The 15,303-nt window shown below is 43.1% G+C and overlaps 2 protein-coding genes across 5 annotated transcripts in view; one reads left to right on the top strand and one right to left on the bottom strand.

Annotated features, from left to right (window-relative positions):
- tnip1 (TNFAIP3 interacting protein 1) overlaps positions 1-8,890 on the top strand; it is a 50,910-nt gene extending 42,020 nt beyond the window's left edge. For all 3 annotated transcript variants that reach the window (XM_063190128.1, XM_063190126.1, XM_063190127.1), the window contains 2 exons: positions 1,161-1,245; positions 4,396-8,890. In XM_063190128.1, the coding sequence (XP_063046198.1) occupies positions 1,161-1,245; positions 4,396-4,457 (147 nt within the window). In that variant the 3' untranslated portion in view covers positions 4,458-8,890. The remainder of the gene's footprint in view (positions 1-1,160; positions 1,246-4,395) is intronic.
- A 1,530-nt stretch (positions 8,891-10,420) lies between these two features.
- On the bottom strand, positions 10,421-13,635 carry gpx3 (glutathione peroxidase 3). Of its 2 annotated transcripts, none has more exons than XM_063190155.1 (5): positions 13,462-13,635; positions 12,624-12,771; positions 12,223-12,340; positions 11,571-11,670; positions 10,421-11,058 (listed from the first exon to the last, which is right to left on the bottom strand). In XM_063190155.1, the coding sequence occupies exons 1-5, from the start codon at positions 13,543-13,545 to the stop codon at positions 10,819-10,821; spliced, it is 690 nt and encodes a 229-aa protein (XP_063046225.1). In that variant the 5' UTR covers positions 13,546-13,635; the 3' UTR covers positions 10,421-10,818. The 2 variants fall into 2 exon arrangements, with proteins under 2 accessions (XP_063046225.1, XP_063046226.1); XM_063190156.1 differs by lacking the exon at positions 13,462-13,635 and adding an exon at positions 12,974-13,057.
- Positions 13,636-15,303: the final 1,668 nt, after the last annotated feature.

Below are 15,303 nucleotides of genomic sequence, written 5' to 3'. Positions count from 1 at the left end.
GCCTCACGGCTATAATCTTGTATATTTTGCATTTGTCTTAAATGCTATTAATATATGCTGCCCCTGTCTTAAATAAATAAACTTCAAACTTCAAGAGCTCAGTACATACATGCCGAAATACCCACATGTCTATATATATACAGAGACTTCTAGGCTGTCAACTCCATAAGAGCACTGAATGCATGCATGCATGCATACTTACATGCTAACTCTCTGTACAAACATGGTGTACATGTGTGCATACAGTGAATTCATCACATAGTATTCATCTCATGTCCTCCTCTTAAGAATTTTGTTTTGTTGGCCCTGCCGTGGCCTAACGGTAGGGCACTGTGTTACTATGCCGTAGGGCTGCACAATTAATCGAAATGAATCGAAAATCGTGATTTAATCGTGACATCAAAATCGTGATATCAGTTGGGATGTAATCGTGGCAATTGTGACGGCGACCTTCGAGCATCATCAGAACATGCCGACAGGCTGGTGTTTCTGGCAAAAAAATCTTATGGTCCAGCTAAGTTTCATGCCTTCTACATAGTTATTATAATTCAGTTTTATTTTGTTCATCCCCTGTATGATTCATTGTTGATTTTATTTCATTTCGTGATTTGAAAGAAAATTCTGCAAAAAATTCATTTGTTTTTTGTTGTTCAATAATCATGATTAATAATCGTGATTTCAATTTTGTTCCAAATAATCGGGATTGTGATTTTTTTCCATAATCATGCAGCCCTATTATGCCGGTGACCCGGGTTCGATCCCGGCCCGGGTCATTTGCCGATCCTTCCCCGTCTCTCTCTCCCAACTCATTTCCTTTCTCTTCTCTACTGTCCTAAAAGTCCTAAAATATTTCAAAAATAAAATAAAAAGAATATTTGTTTGTCCATTCCATACTTATTTCATGAATAAACAAAATAACTGTTGAAGATGGAGCAATGGGATCATGGTGTTTACCTACGATTTGCCAAATGAAGCCATTAAAAATGTAAAGGTGCAGTGGGATCATTCTCTTCAGTGCTAAATGTTTTCACTCTCTCTCTCTCTCTCTCTCTCTCTCTCTCTCTCTCTCTCTCTCTCTCTCTCGCCCTTGCCCTTGCCCTCGCCCTCTCGCTCTCTCTCTCTCTCTCTCTCTCTCTCTCTCTCTCTCTCTCCCTCTACAGGGCTTCCCATGGCAGTCCTCCTTCCCCCAGCCCAGAGGCAGCAGAGGGCAGGGGGACACAGCACGCCCCCCACCGGAGAACGCAGGTGGGTCTGGCTCTCACACACTCAACGAACTAACAAACAAAAAATGCCCGCACACACCCTAACGCACATGCACCTAAAAACAAAGGATACAGGTCTGGTCGAAACATAAAAAAAAAGATATTGACAGGAGCTAAGGGGGCAGCCTTTTTTGGTCTCTCTCTCTCTCTCTCTCTCTCTCTCTCTCTCTCTCTCTCTCTCTCTCTCTCTCTCTCTCTCTCTCTCTCTCTCTCTCTCTCTTTCTCTCTCTCTCACACACACACTCACACACACTCACACACACACACTCACACACACTCACACTCTCTCTCTCTGTCACACACACACACACACACACACTCACACTCTCTCTCTCTCACACACACACACACACACACACACACACACTCACACTCTCTCTCTCTCACACACACACACACGCACACACACACACACACACACACACACACACACACACACACACACACACACACACACATCAGGCCCTCCTCTTGGCTGGCACACACACTCAGGCAGCTATCAGTAACATTCCATACAGCTTACAGTACAGTGCACCATGGCAGCCCACTCCCTTGTTTTTTTCCTCGTCTTCTCCCGTAAGTCCAAGGCGTCCTCTTTCGCCGTGCCTTCCAACCATTTCCCCAAAACATTACTCTCCCATAACTAACCAGCTCTTTATCAGTACATTTGATAAATATATTCATGTTTTTTTGCCAGGCGTTGTTGAAATATTACATTTTCGCTGCCCAGTTGTTGGCAGGCATGGTTTACATGGGTGGACAGCTGTGGCACACAGTGAGTGATGCATGTGTGATGTTCTTCACAAACTGTGCATTGGCTCCACGCCCACCGACAGGGGTGTGTGTGTGCCAAAGGGGTATGTTGTCCTAGGCCAAGGGAGAAAGGGGGCCCAGAATTGGGTCCCCATTACATTGTATGTATTGGGTAGGGGGCCCTTTCAGGTGACTTTATCCTGGGCCCAGCGAAAGCTGTCACCGGCTCTGATTGGCAACACGCTGAATATCCAGCATCCTGCCAGTTTAGATTCCACACAGTTGAGGACGCAGGGTCGCACTCCAGTGTTGAACTCTGCCACCTGGCACTGGAGTGTTGATAATAGTTGAAATGGTTCAAATTCATTTTCCTCACTGCTACTCATTGACATTCACTGTTGTGTGTTCCATAACAGTAGATGAGAGAAAGTGAAAGCCCATTGGGAAACTCCAACTCCCATTGTCATTCTGACACAGCACTCCACAGCACACAAGTGTTCATTGCACACTGCACACAACGAAATTGCATTTATGCTTCACCCGTGCAAGGGGGCAGCTCTCAATGGCGCCCCTGTCGAGCAGTGCGGCGGGAGGGTACTATGCTCAGGGTACCTCAGTCATGGGAGAGGATGGGGGAGAGCACTGGTTGATTACTTTCCCCACCAACCTGGCGGGTCGGGAGTCGAACCGGCAACCATCGGGCTGCAAGTCTGACGCTCTTACCGCTTACCAATGACTGCAGTAGATGGCAGTGGTGTGAAATAGATAAAATGCTATGAATATAATGTTGGAATATCGTGTGATTTGCGGCATATCAAAAGAACAGTAGGTGGGAGAAAAACAAGATTGCCGTACTAGAAAATCCTTCTCATAAGTGTTGAAGCAGAGGGCCCTAACAATCCTACTCACCCATAATGGCCTCTATTTATAGCGCCCACTTAAAGCACTGAGCACACAAACTCAGAAGGGGCAACACTGATCATAAAGAAGGCAGGCAAATTGTTTAACAAAGGAGATACTAAATCATAAGTAAAAAGGAAAGAGAATCTGGTGCCACACGGATGTCTATTTTTTTGTCATTGATTTTTTCAGTGCAGTCAGACTCTTCCATTGGACTCTGATGAAGATGCATGTCGAAACGTTAATCTGAATGCACTGAAAAAAGAAATAACTGTGTCTGTCTCAGAACAGCAGTATGTATGTATATTTTCTTTAAACTTGCAAAGTCAGGAGGATTTGAATAGAGTGCCCCAAATCTTGCGATGCCATGTGCGTTTACAGTACATTTCAACAATTCCTGCTTTCTGGCCTTTCTAAAGTAGCAAAAAAAGCTACAGTATAAACCTTTACTTGATTGTGTACTGGTTTTTCAAACTTGGAATTTAATCTCTATCCTGTGAACTGTGAGGAATTGGAGATACTGTATTTTTTTTGCGAAATGGTATGAAGTTTTGGTTTACTTTCGTCTGTGTATTGTGCAACTGACAAAAAGTAGAGAATGTGCACACATCAGTGGCACAGGTGTTGGACCAAACTAAAGATAACTTGAAGGAAATGATACGTGTCTGCTACTGTTCTATGCTCCCAAATATTTAATGGCACATTGTGCAACAGACCCAACGAACGGTTGGTATTGCACTACACAGACTGGTGGAGCAAGAATGATTGGTCATCTGGCGTGTACAAGTGTCAGTTATAGTAGTAAGCTCTGAATTGAAAATGTGAGGGAAGTTTCCGTAAGGGCGGTGGTTAGGAAACAGTCATTTTTATAGCGCATTTAAAACAGACCGTTGACCCAACATGGACTACCAGTAAGAAGAGAAATATTGCAATACTCTAGTATTGCAGTTCTTTGTGAAGTGCCGCATCACCCAGAGTGAAGGCATCAGTGCACACTAAGAGGAAAGCAAACAAAACATATGGTGGTGAAATGCAAATGAACTGCCTTGATGATATGATCAAAGATATTCAATATTGTAGACCAAGATTACGTTACATTACATCACATTTAGCAGATGCCTTTGACAAAGGGACTTACAAGGAGGCCAAGCACTTGTGACTACGTACGCACATAGGCTACCTGAAACTACACAGTGTTGTTGCTTCATACACAATTCCGCTGCCTTCAATGACAGTGAAATTCTTGAACTTGAACTGAAATACAAAATAAATACATGACATTCTGCAATACTACGATATATCTCCACATTGGCCAGGGGGGATGCATCAACATATCAGGGCGCACAAAAAGGAAAACGATAACAAAAACATGACATGGCAATGAAATGCAAATTAACATTCCTTGATGACATGATCACTGACACCTACCTACCTACCTACCTACCTACCTACCTACCTACCCGTTTCCTTGTGTTCTCAGATGCCAGCGCGTCAGGTTACGGCAAGCGGGAACGGCAGAACGTGGACGCCGGAAAGCATTAACAGCAGCACGGCCTCCCCTCCCCTCCCCGCCCCTCGCTGACTGGGGCAGCGCCCGGCTTGTAGCATGATGCAGTTCCACTTTTCTGTTGGCATGGTGTGGTTTCAAGAACTTAGGTTCCTACTGGATCTATTATTATTATGATTATTATTATTATTATTATTATTGTAATGTTTATACTATAAGCCTATTTGTGAGACACTGTTTTTCCCCCTCTTAAAAGAGTATACAGGCATATTATTTGGATTTTCTTTTGTTTTCTTTTGTCGTTTGTTTTATTTGATTTATTTAACTTGTATAACTTTTTTTTTTTTCGTTTTTAAATTATATGCGTTATAGACTTCTATGCAGGAACCGATGGTTTTATGGATCAAAATTTAACAATGACAGCTTACCAATTACCATAGCCAGTGAATGAGTGCTCCACTTAAACGAGTCATCCATCATTATTATTGATGTGAGTGTAATAGGGGAATATCAGTCATTTACAATGTGTTGCCGTAGAGACGGGAGAGAAGGGAGGGATTGTATCCTTTTAAGGGCATGTCCAGCGATTCTGCTCCCTGGTGTACCTGGGCGGTATTCCAAGAACCTGGCTCAATGTAAAACCAGGTGAAGTTAGTGGTAAATCACCTAATAGAAGAGCATGCAGTCCTCATTTTCTTAACTAAATGACACCCGTGGGCTATCTATTAGTTTAACCACTTTCATTAGCCAGGTTTATCACTTAACCATGGAATCTCGGAATACCCCTGGCGTTCTGGAATGTTCTGTTTAGGGGATTTGCCAGTTTGTTTTCAGATTGTAATTGTGATGTTCACCCACTGATTTAAGGATTTTTTCATGTTTCTTGACGTTCAGGGTTTTTTTTTCTTTTCTTATTTCTTATGATCATATGGATGTGAATTACCGATGGTTTATAATTATTATTATTTATAATCTTTTCCACATAGACTATTTGTTTTTGTTTTTGTTCCAATGTCCTAAGTATAATGATGCTCTTTCTGTATTTGTCAGTGTCTGCCCCTTCCTGTATATTATAGCTGTCGAAAGATTGCAGTAAAGTGCGCACAAACAAGTGTATGCACATGGAGATAAAAGCCCTGGTGTTTGACATGAAAGTGGTACCCACTTATCCCCTCCCTTTTCATTTGGAAGCCATATAAAGGGATATAGTTGGAAGGAGTAGAAAACAAACTGGTCCTCTTCAGCGAGACACGACCGAGAATGACTGGAGGAGCACACAGGATACGTTTTTCTGTTATTTTATTGGGATGCAAGCAAGCATAGTCATGCTTACAGTCATACTTGCACAATAAAATAACTCGCACACTGACCATTTTGCTGTCTTAAATGAACAATGTTTCGGTACTAGACCTTCGTCAAGCAATTATACCTTCATCAGGCAATTTTGCTTGATGAAGGTACAGTACCGAAACGTCATTCATTAAAGAAAAACAGCGAAATGGTCAATGTCCGGGAGTTTCTTCAAGTTGTCTGCTGAGTGACCCATGGGCCATCTCTGACGCACCTGCCAGCTGAGGTGTGCGAAAAAAAATCCAAATTTAACAATAAAATAACCGAAAAACATATCCTGTGTTGCTCCAGTCATCCTTGGCCCAGTCTCTCTGAAATGGACCAGCTCATTTTCTATCGTCTACAGTCCTGGACTGTGAATACCAAGAAGGCTAGAGGTTAGAGAGCAAGTGACCTCTTTTCCCATATTTGGAAAGAGGTTTAAACCAGTGGTGGTGTAGTCTACGTAGAACGCAGGTATATGCAGTATACCCACTTCAAAATGTCAGGGATTTCAGTAGGCCCTATAGGGAGGGAAAGTAATCTCATCGCCCCCTGCTGGCAACGTTCCAACCCCCTGCAACAAATGAATGTTTTTTTTCTTTGAAAAATTACATCTCGGCCCTGACGACGAAGTAGAAGTAGTGGCAGTCATATTATGGGCATGTTGGCCCGTTTTATCGAATCAGGTGGTAAAATGTTCGGTTTTTCACTGATCTGAGCAGCTTTTAATATTCTTTAAAAAGCTAATACAGAACTACACTGACTGGCATGTGTGGCTTGTTTACTCCATGTAATTAGCATAGCCAAATTAGCATAGCCAAACATGAGCCAGAGAGGTGGTTACTCGTCACCACAGAAGCCATCATATCTTCTAGAGAATTTAAAACCATACCAAAATGATCGCGTGTATATATGTGTAATAAGAAGACAATGTGGAACTCATAGGATTACAAGAATGTGAAGATATGCGAAGAACTTGCGTTCGTTCGCGTTCATTTGTTTCTCTGTGTAGTCAACGAGGCGCGAAGCACAGCATGCTGGGAGCTGTAGTCCGTTTCCGACCAGATTGGCACAATTTCTATTTTTCTTAAAAGGGCAAAAAATGACTTAAGATTTTCACAGGTAGTAGTTCATGCTATTGTGTACGCTGAAAAATGTGTCTGGTGTTATAGTTCCAAGTCATATCTTTGTGGGATTTTTTTAAAAACTTGTCTATGGGAGTTTCAATAGGATCACCCTGGTGTTTGGAACGTAACCGCTAGGATCGCTGTTTTCCACTTTCCCTCCCAATACCCACCTAAAATTGATTGTGATCATTTAGAATAGCACAAATATGTAAAGTATACCCACCACAAAGAAGTAGACAACACCACTGGTTTAAACCAGACTTGAAAACAGATGTTGATTTCTGGTTTGCACCATTGCTGTGTAGGCTGCACAGTAGGTATTTCAGAGGGCATGGGTGGTATTCCAAGAACACGGTTGAGCGATTAAACCCTGCTGAGAGAGGCAACCTGCAGAGAGTGGTAAACCTGCTAATGGATGTCCCGCAACGAGCACTATTTTAATTCAGAAAATATAATATGGACTCATTTATTTGCTGATTTACCATTACCACCAAAGTGAACTATTACTGAGCTGGCTTCTTGGAGTACCTCCCAATGTTTAGTCTCTCTCCAGGGAATGTTAACTCCAAGACTGGTAAAATTGCTAATAGCAGAGCCGTGTGGCTTTGTTTTGAAAGTAATGTTAAGTTGTAGGCCTCATTTTAGTAAAGTTATGAGCTACTCCTGGATGAGTGTCAAAACCCCAATTCTGAAATACAACCCCACTTTCAAATGGGTGTGAGATCTGGTCATTGCCAGCAGTTATAAGAAACCTGGATTCATAGCGTACAGTCCAGTGCCGTATATGCCAAATGACTTGGTTTTACCTGTCCAATTCAACCAGGTGATTGCCTGGTTGAATCAGTGTTCACCTGGTTGCATTGGACAGGTATAACCAAGTTATTGGCAATATCTTACACTTATTCACATACTTCTTAACATCTAAATAACGTGCCTAAATAATGAATCCAGGTTGGTTATCACTGTTCGCAAGGGTGTTCTCTCAAAGTTGGGACATGGGGACCTGCTTCCTGCAGCTTTGCCCCAGCTGGAGCAAAACCACTAACCTTATCGTGGCTAGTTACAGTACAGTAGGCAAACCAGCTGTTGCTCACCAAGACCCGCAAAATCTGTAGATTGTGGGTACAGTACATTTGTACCGATAACGCTCCTTTGGCTGGCTCAGTGTGTGTGTGTGTGCGCGTGCGCATGCTTGCCGTCACAAAGACAAAGTGAGGTTTGTATTGTTATGCGTTCATCTCCACTTGCAAGTTGCCTTTTTTTTTGCTCGCACGTCCACCCCAGACTCTCTCCAACAATGAGAGGTAGATCTGACCTCAAAATGTCATGTACCGGGTCGATGAAACAAGAGAAATCTAGGCCTCCCATTCATTAATTTCTTGTGAAATTCCAGCATTTTGTGAAATTTAGGCAGATTGAATGCCCTGTTGTGGCCTGGAGTGAAGTGTCCAGAAAAGTGAATTGGTGACAGATTTTGGATGTTAACGAACCCAGATAAAGTGGTATGCCATTTAAACTGGACAGCCCTGTGGCCATTTAGCACTTGATCCAAGTTTAATATACACTTAAGTCACTAAGCTCTTGTCACTCACCACTCCCATTTCAGAAAAAAAGGTTAATGGACTCAACTCAGCTGTTGTATATCTGATCACCCCTTAACTTCCAAGATTGACTGTATATTACAATAACAAAATGGCAAGACATGCATCCTGTAAATGAAAACGAAACTTGTTTAGGTACCGGTAGGTAGTTACTCTTGGGATGCACGGTACAGCAAAGTTACACAAAATTCCAAGTTTCAATATCAATTGTGATTTGCAAGTGGAAGGGTTGTCAAGTTGAAATGCACTTTGAAAATGTCTGCTTTCTTTTACTGGTATAGCTGTGATTTTGACTGGATTGTAGTATAGTGCTTTTGGAGTGACATTTTTCTCCCTCGTAGGCAAAAGCACATGTGAAAACCCTTTTGTATTTGACTTAGGTTAATAAATATATTCTAAATGTCTTTATATTGTGCAAAAAAGTCTGGTGCTCATTTGATTGTTAATCCCCATCTGGGATAACAAGACACTCAACAGATGAATGGGTTCCACCTTGCTCTTAACTCACACAGCTGAGTGGAAATACACAAGGTTCTGGCGAGAGCTTAGTAACATCTGGGATGTTGATGGTCTAACCAGGGGTGGGGAAGCTATAGTTTGGGGGCCATTTATTTGGCCTGGGTGAAAGCCGACTGTTGACTCAGTCAAACGTCAAATGTGCCTCGCCAAAATCTTTGGATGGAAGTACATAGGGTGGCATCGCCAGGCTAGCCATTTATGGCCATGGAGGCTAATGTTATGCAGCTTAACATGAAATTACATTTTCAGTATAGGCATCTTAGAAATTACATTTGCACTACAATTAATTATATTTTCAGAGGTTCTAGTGAAGGTGGGTTTGTTACAAAGGTGTCCGCTTCAATAAAGGCCTAAAGTTTAGGGGGAAATCCTGGTTTTCTGGTCTTAGTACGGCCCTTGAAGGACTTTATAAGGTTTCTGAAGTGGCCCCTCAAATGAAAGAGTCCCCACCACTGGTCTAACCATTTAAGGAAAGAGACACTTCATACTAGATGCACCAAAATTAAAATTTGTATCCGAAACCTAAACATAATTACTCACTTGGCCGAATACCGAAACCGAAAATTACAGTTCAGTTAAATCAATAGTCACCATTTTTAAATAGTTTTTTTTTTACATTTAGTGTTATGGGTTTTTTTTTTAAAGAAAATAAATGTTTATTTGAAGTCTTCAAATGTTGGAGTAGAAATGAAATTAATTTTATTAATGCCCATTTTCAATTCATTTACTATTCGGCCTCCAATTCGGCCACTCAATTGGCTTTCGGCCGAAAACCGAAAGTGTCTGAGTTTTCAGACGAATATTTTCGGTTGCCAATTTTTCGGCGCACCTCTACTTGATACACATTTTTCTTTCCCTTGTATGCTCTTGGGCCTCAATAGATAATCTATACAGAGGCCGATGTGGCTCAGTGGGCCGTACCAGAGCCATCTGTAATAAGAGAATTACGTCATTATTCTCCCATAGACCTCTGGTCCAATCTTTCAACAGCAATGGCGGCTCTCATGGAGCCTCACGGAGCGTTTTACATGAAAATCACCATTGACTTCAGTTCTAATAGAACTAGTTACTTAGTTCCAGGAGGTGGCCGTAGAACACAGGAAATATAGTAAAGGTAAATGTAATTTGTTTGTACTTAATCTTTGTTTGGCATGTAATGGTTCTGTGGTAGTCTCTCAAGTGAACAGAAAGTTGCTGTGAAGAAATATTTTAATCTGCATGAATCACGTCACCAAACGACTTCCTGGTTCCCGGTTGACAACTCTTATTAGACGGCTCTGGGCCGTACCTTTACGCTAGGACCCGGGTTCAATTCTGGCCCGAGGTCATTTCACAATACTTCCGCATCCCTTTCTCCCACTCATCACCAGTCACCATCTTCAACTGTTCCCCTCAGTAAAGGCTTAAGAGCCCAAACGCAAAAAGATACAATCAATCAAGCACCATGACACAAGTGGTTGTTTTGCTCAGTTACAGTTTTTTTTTACTGAAAGCACACAAAGGCATGAGTAGGCCGCAAGGTAGTGGGTGCTGTAGGGAAGAAGGCCTGACGCCTCAGGGTTGCCCAGGATGGCCTGAATGCACTGAGAAGAACCATCCAAGGGCCCCTGCAGCCTTCAGGTGGAGGCCCCACAGGGTTACTGTTTTCAGGCCCCACCGTCACCAACAGGTCCCTCTCCCCACGCCTCCGCCACCAGCCACAGCCTACTACAGGTGCCTATAGGAAACACAAGTACAACAACAAAACAGGTCTGGAGCATATTCTACATCGCTGAAAAGGTCCTGAAATCAGTTAGCGACTTGGGTGTTTTTTTCTTTTAATATCTACGTTTTGTGGTCTGGTAGTGCTGCTGCTGTTCTTCGAGAGCGAGGTATTTCAAGATGTCGGCTCGGACGTCCGAGACGTTGACCCTGGGGAACCACCGCATCACGGGCCGGCCATCGGCCCCGACCAGGAACTTCTCGAAGTTCCACTTGATGTCGTTTGACTTGAGGGGCTCCCAGAAGAGCCTGTTGGTGGGGTTCCCAAAACTCTCGCCGACGGGGGGACAAGCGTTCTGAAGACAACAGCAAAAAAATATACATTATAAACATTATACTATAATGTAGTGAAATCGGGAATGCGCTTCTTGAAAGCATAGTTGTTAGCTTGTTAGCTACTCGGGTGATTGCCAATGGAAAATTGCATTACAAAGAACAGAGTACTAATGAAGTTAGCAACTATGGTTTCGAGAAATGCACCCTAGACATGGCAACCTGGCACTCAAATGTTTCCAATCCCCCATTCAAGTCTACTAGCAACATTTGGCAACATGCGAGCCATTAATAATGACAAGAGTTACTGACAAATCAATTATGCGGACAAACAGACATGGAGTCATTGCAATATAGATTCTAGGGGCCCAGGACAAAAACAAGTGTTTTGTGTTGTAGCATTCTGTGTGTAGGGACAATTGTGAACAACCGACTTCAGTATACTTCATCTTCACAAATTTTACATTAAGACACAAACTTTACAGTTTAGCTCCAGGTCACCCACATAACATGGTGATGAGTCACTTGAGCTTACCTTGAGGAAAGTGAAGAGGGGCGCTTCCTTCAGGCCATTCACATCACTCTTCTCAAACAACTGGAAATTGGGGGCAAAGTTGTTGCCGGGGCGAACATACCTATAGGACACACCCATTCATGATTAGTCATTTGAATCAGACAGTCCACAGCAGAGATGACCTCATTTAGCCCCACACACTTTTGGAAAGTGAAGTGAAAGTGGAGAGCGGCAGGGACTGTTGATGGCAAATTTGTTTGTTGTGAAAACGTGAAGGGGGCAAACTAGGTTTATCTCAAAGTGGTATGGCCATGTCCCAATCATTCACACCTACAATTACACCAATCCAGTAGGCTATAGCTACTGAAAGTCTGTAGGCCTAGACACAACAACTGATACAATGAGAGACACCCCCCCCCCCCCCCCCCAAAAAAAAAAAAACAAAACAAAACAAAACAAAAACAACAGCAACAAAAAAAAAACAAAGTCCTTCTCATAACATCGTCAGGAAAGGCTAAGTTTAGATATTTCCTGATTGGGGGCTGTTGATTGAGGTCTGAAAGTAATGTGATCTGGCTAAATGCTTCATGGAACACTAATAGCCTAAAGCCTCCAACTTCAATGTCAAGCCCTACAGCTGCCACTGATGAAAACCAGTGTGAGCAATACTCACTTTAGAAGCGGAAGAATTTCATGGTTAGATGCAGGCTCCTGTAAACCAAACTGGTTGCATGGAAACCCGAGAATGGTAAATTTGCGACCTTTCAACTCCTCGTGCAGTGCATTCAGTTCTGTGAAAAGAGCAACAAAAAAACATTGGACCGACTGGCAGGTGCATTCATCTCACGACACTTTCAAAATCATACTGCTGGCAAACACGGGCACATTTAGGTCCTACACTGGGGCATGTTGATTATTATTTCATTAAATTTAAGTCTAAATAAATAAAAGGTTTCCAACAATAGGCCATACGACGGCGCGCAAATAAGTGCATGAGGTGGTCTCCATATCCATCTTAACGATTTTGGCAACCAAATGTTGATGTGCATACTCCCCAAAATGCTTTTGACTTACCCAGATACTGGAAGGTTAGTCCTCAGTAGGTGGCAACGTTTAGAACGAGGACGGTCTTTCCAGCATACTGGCTTAAATTGATGTGCTCTGAACCATTCAGAGTTCTAGCTCCATAGTCGTGCATGGAGCCCGGCGATGGAGAACAAATCTGAAACCAAGCAAATCATAATTTTCAGTCCACTCGTGCATGGTGATGACCCTAAACGGCTGTAGACAAAACGCGCGTCAGGAGCGCAAGGTAAAAGCGCGACGCAAAATAAATAAATCCACTTTGTGCGCCATTAGAACCACAGCTAACCAAACACCAAGATCAACAGGTAATCGATAACTGAGAGACGCATTCAATCGACCTTAATCTGCTGGCACAGGCACACATATTCTACGCCCACATGTTAAATATTGGACCGAGCGTTTAGTTGTTGCCTCATCTTTTCACCAGTAGTTCAACCAGCTGCTAAACCTTCACCTGCACGCGTGGCGCACGAATGAGCTCGCGACACAGCACGCACGTCACGCGCAGTGCTTACAGACAAATAACTCATTTCTTTGCGATATTACTTCAGTAGGCTATATTTTAGAATAAATAAAAACGTTGTCTGCCTCGGTCACACCATCAGAGTATCCTGAATTCGTCAACCTTCAACATAAACTGGCTTATCATTAGGCTACAACATATGTTTATCTGACACTCACATATCGACTTTGGTTTCATCGTATCCCTCGTATTTAGGTAGCTGAACTTCGATTGACTGAGGGTTAGATAAGATTTTAAGAATGTAAAATATTATTTGTTCAGTATTAATTAATTATAAAATAAAGAATAACTTAATTCACTTACCTGTTTATCTGGATCCCCATTGCTCGCCTGGAACAATCCTAACAGGACTAAAGGAACAATCCAACCTCTCTCTGATCTCCCCATGGTGGAGGAGTTTAGCTTTTGGAGCCTTTTCCCCAAAGGCGCAGATTGTGTGTCACCAAATACTCCTTATTCCTTTTTGTGTGATGATGGGCAATGGCACCGCTGCGATGATAAGTAAGTGACGTATTCGAGCACTGGCCAATCAAATCGAAGCTCACCAGGCACACACACGAGCGCGTATCTCTGCAAGTGCAAACACCTGGATTGCGCCAACAAATAGGCTATAAACCGCGATCTTTAATTTATTTTATTTTATTTTTTGCATGCTGTAGACGTTTAGGTGACTTATCTTATCGGGATGACTCATTTAGTTTAGCCTGGGCGAATAGCCGACTGGAGTAGGCCTACAGAGGATGGCGTCGCGAGGCTAGGCCTACATTTAGTTGTCCTTGGGGAGGCAATTGGCTTACAAGGCTAGTATGTAACAGTAGGCTATACTATATCCCCAGTGAATAAATCAATTGAATAACCTTAATGCACCGCTTTGATAAATAATGTGTAAGATGTGTTTCTTATCTATAGCCTACTAGGTGAGACACAGGTGTTCTGAAAACAACACCACCTACCATGTGCAGGGATGGAAGCCGAAGGGGGACAAAGGGGTCTGTTGTCCAGCACCATTTCCCAATGTCAAGTGTTCTAGCTTAGGTAGTGTGTGAAACGCCCATTGATTGGGTACTCTTTGGTGAAGTACGCTGACTATCCAATCACTAGGAGTTTCACGCACTACCAAGGCACTTGATATTGAGAAATGGTGGTCCCAGGGAGAGAGAGCGCCCAGAATCTGGTCCCCATTACTTTCTACTACAGTATTGAGTGGGGGGTTGGGGGCTTTGACATGACTTTTTCCCGGGCCCGGACAAAGCTGTCAGCAACTGTGTGTGTGTGTGTGTGTGTGTGTGTGTGTGTGTGTGTGCTTGTGTTTGGGGGTGTGTGTGCCAGATGTGGACTGTGTTTTTTGCTGGAGCTATTTCTGTCAGTGACCCCTCTGTGACTCATCAGCAACACATTACTATCAGGAAGGGAGTGAGCGAGTGGGCATGTTTGCTTGTCCCTGCAGTCACTTCGGGTCATGTCAAAGTGCTGCCAATATGCTACCAGCAGGCCCAACAGCAATGTTGTCCCAGGGACAGGCAGAGATGGGACCTAGAGTGGGCCTATTTGTTTAATGACAAAAAAGGGTATATTTTTGGAGCTCAACCCCAGTGTGTGTGTGTAACGGAGGTGTTCCTGCACGGTTCATCCCCTTGGGGACGCGAACCTGCCACCTTATCAACTACATCAATTCGGGAATGGGAGGCACAGTTCGAGACCGCTGAGCTAGAGGACTGGTCTGATGGCCCAATGCTACCGCACTGTCTTAAGGCTTCGGGAGGGAAACCACACTCTGCTAGTTGGCTTCTGTTACATGTGGACCACTGAATCAAACTGTCTAGCACTTGGATTATTGTTTTTGTGGATATGCACACCCTAACCTCCAAATGCCTAGAACTGGGTCCCCATTGAATTATCAGGGGGCCCCTTACAGATGCTTTTGTCCTGGGCCCAGTCAAGGCTGTCAGCGGCCCTATACCTGTCAGTGTTACGGTAACTAAAAAACAGCCACAGAACTTGTGTGTTTACTACTAATATTAGGCCTACGCAGTGCCAGAGTGCCAAATGATCTGTTAGGCTATGATAGTTCGGCATATGGTTTGAACAGAGAGAATTTAGAATTTAGAATTGAGTTTTGGAGAGAGGTTTTGATCCTCTTGCTAT

The sequence above is a fragment of the Engraulis encrasicolus genome, chromosome 23 (genome assembly GCF_034702125.1).
Source record: "Engraulis encrasicolus isolate BLACKSEA-1 chromosome 23, IST_EnEncr_1.0, whole genome shotgun sequence".
NCBI lineage: Eukaryota > Metazoa > Chordata > Actinopteri > Clupeiformes > Engraulidae > Engraulis > Engraulis encrasicolus.
The sequence above is the reverse complement of the archived record's forward strand: the minus strand, read 5'-3'. Positions and strand labels throughout refer to the sequence as shown.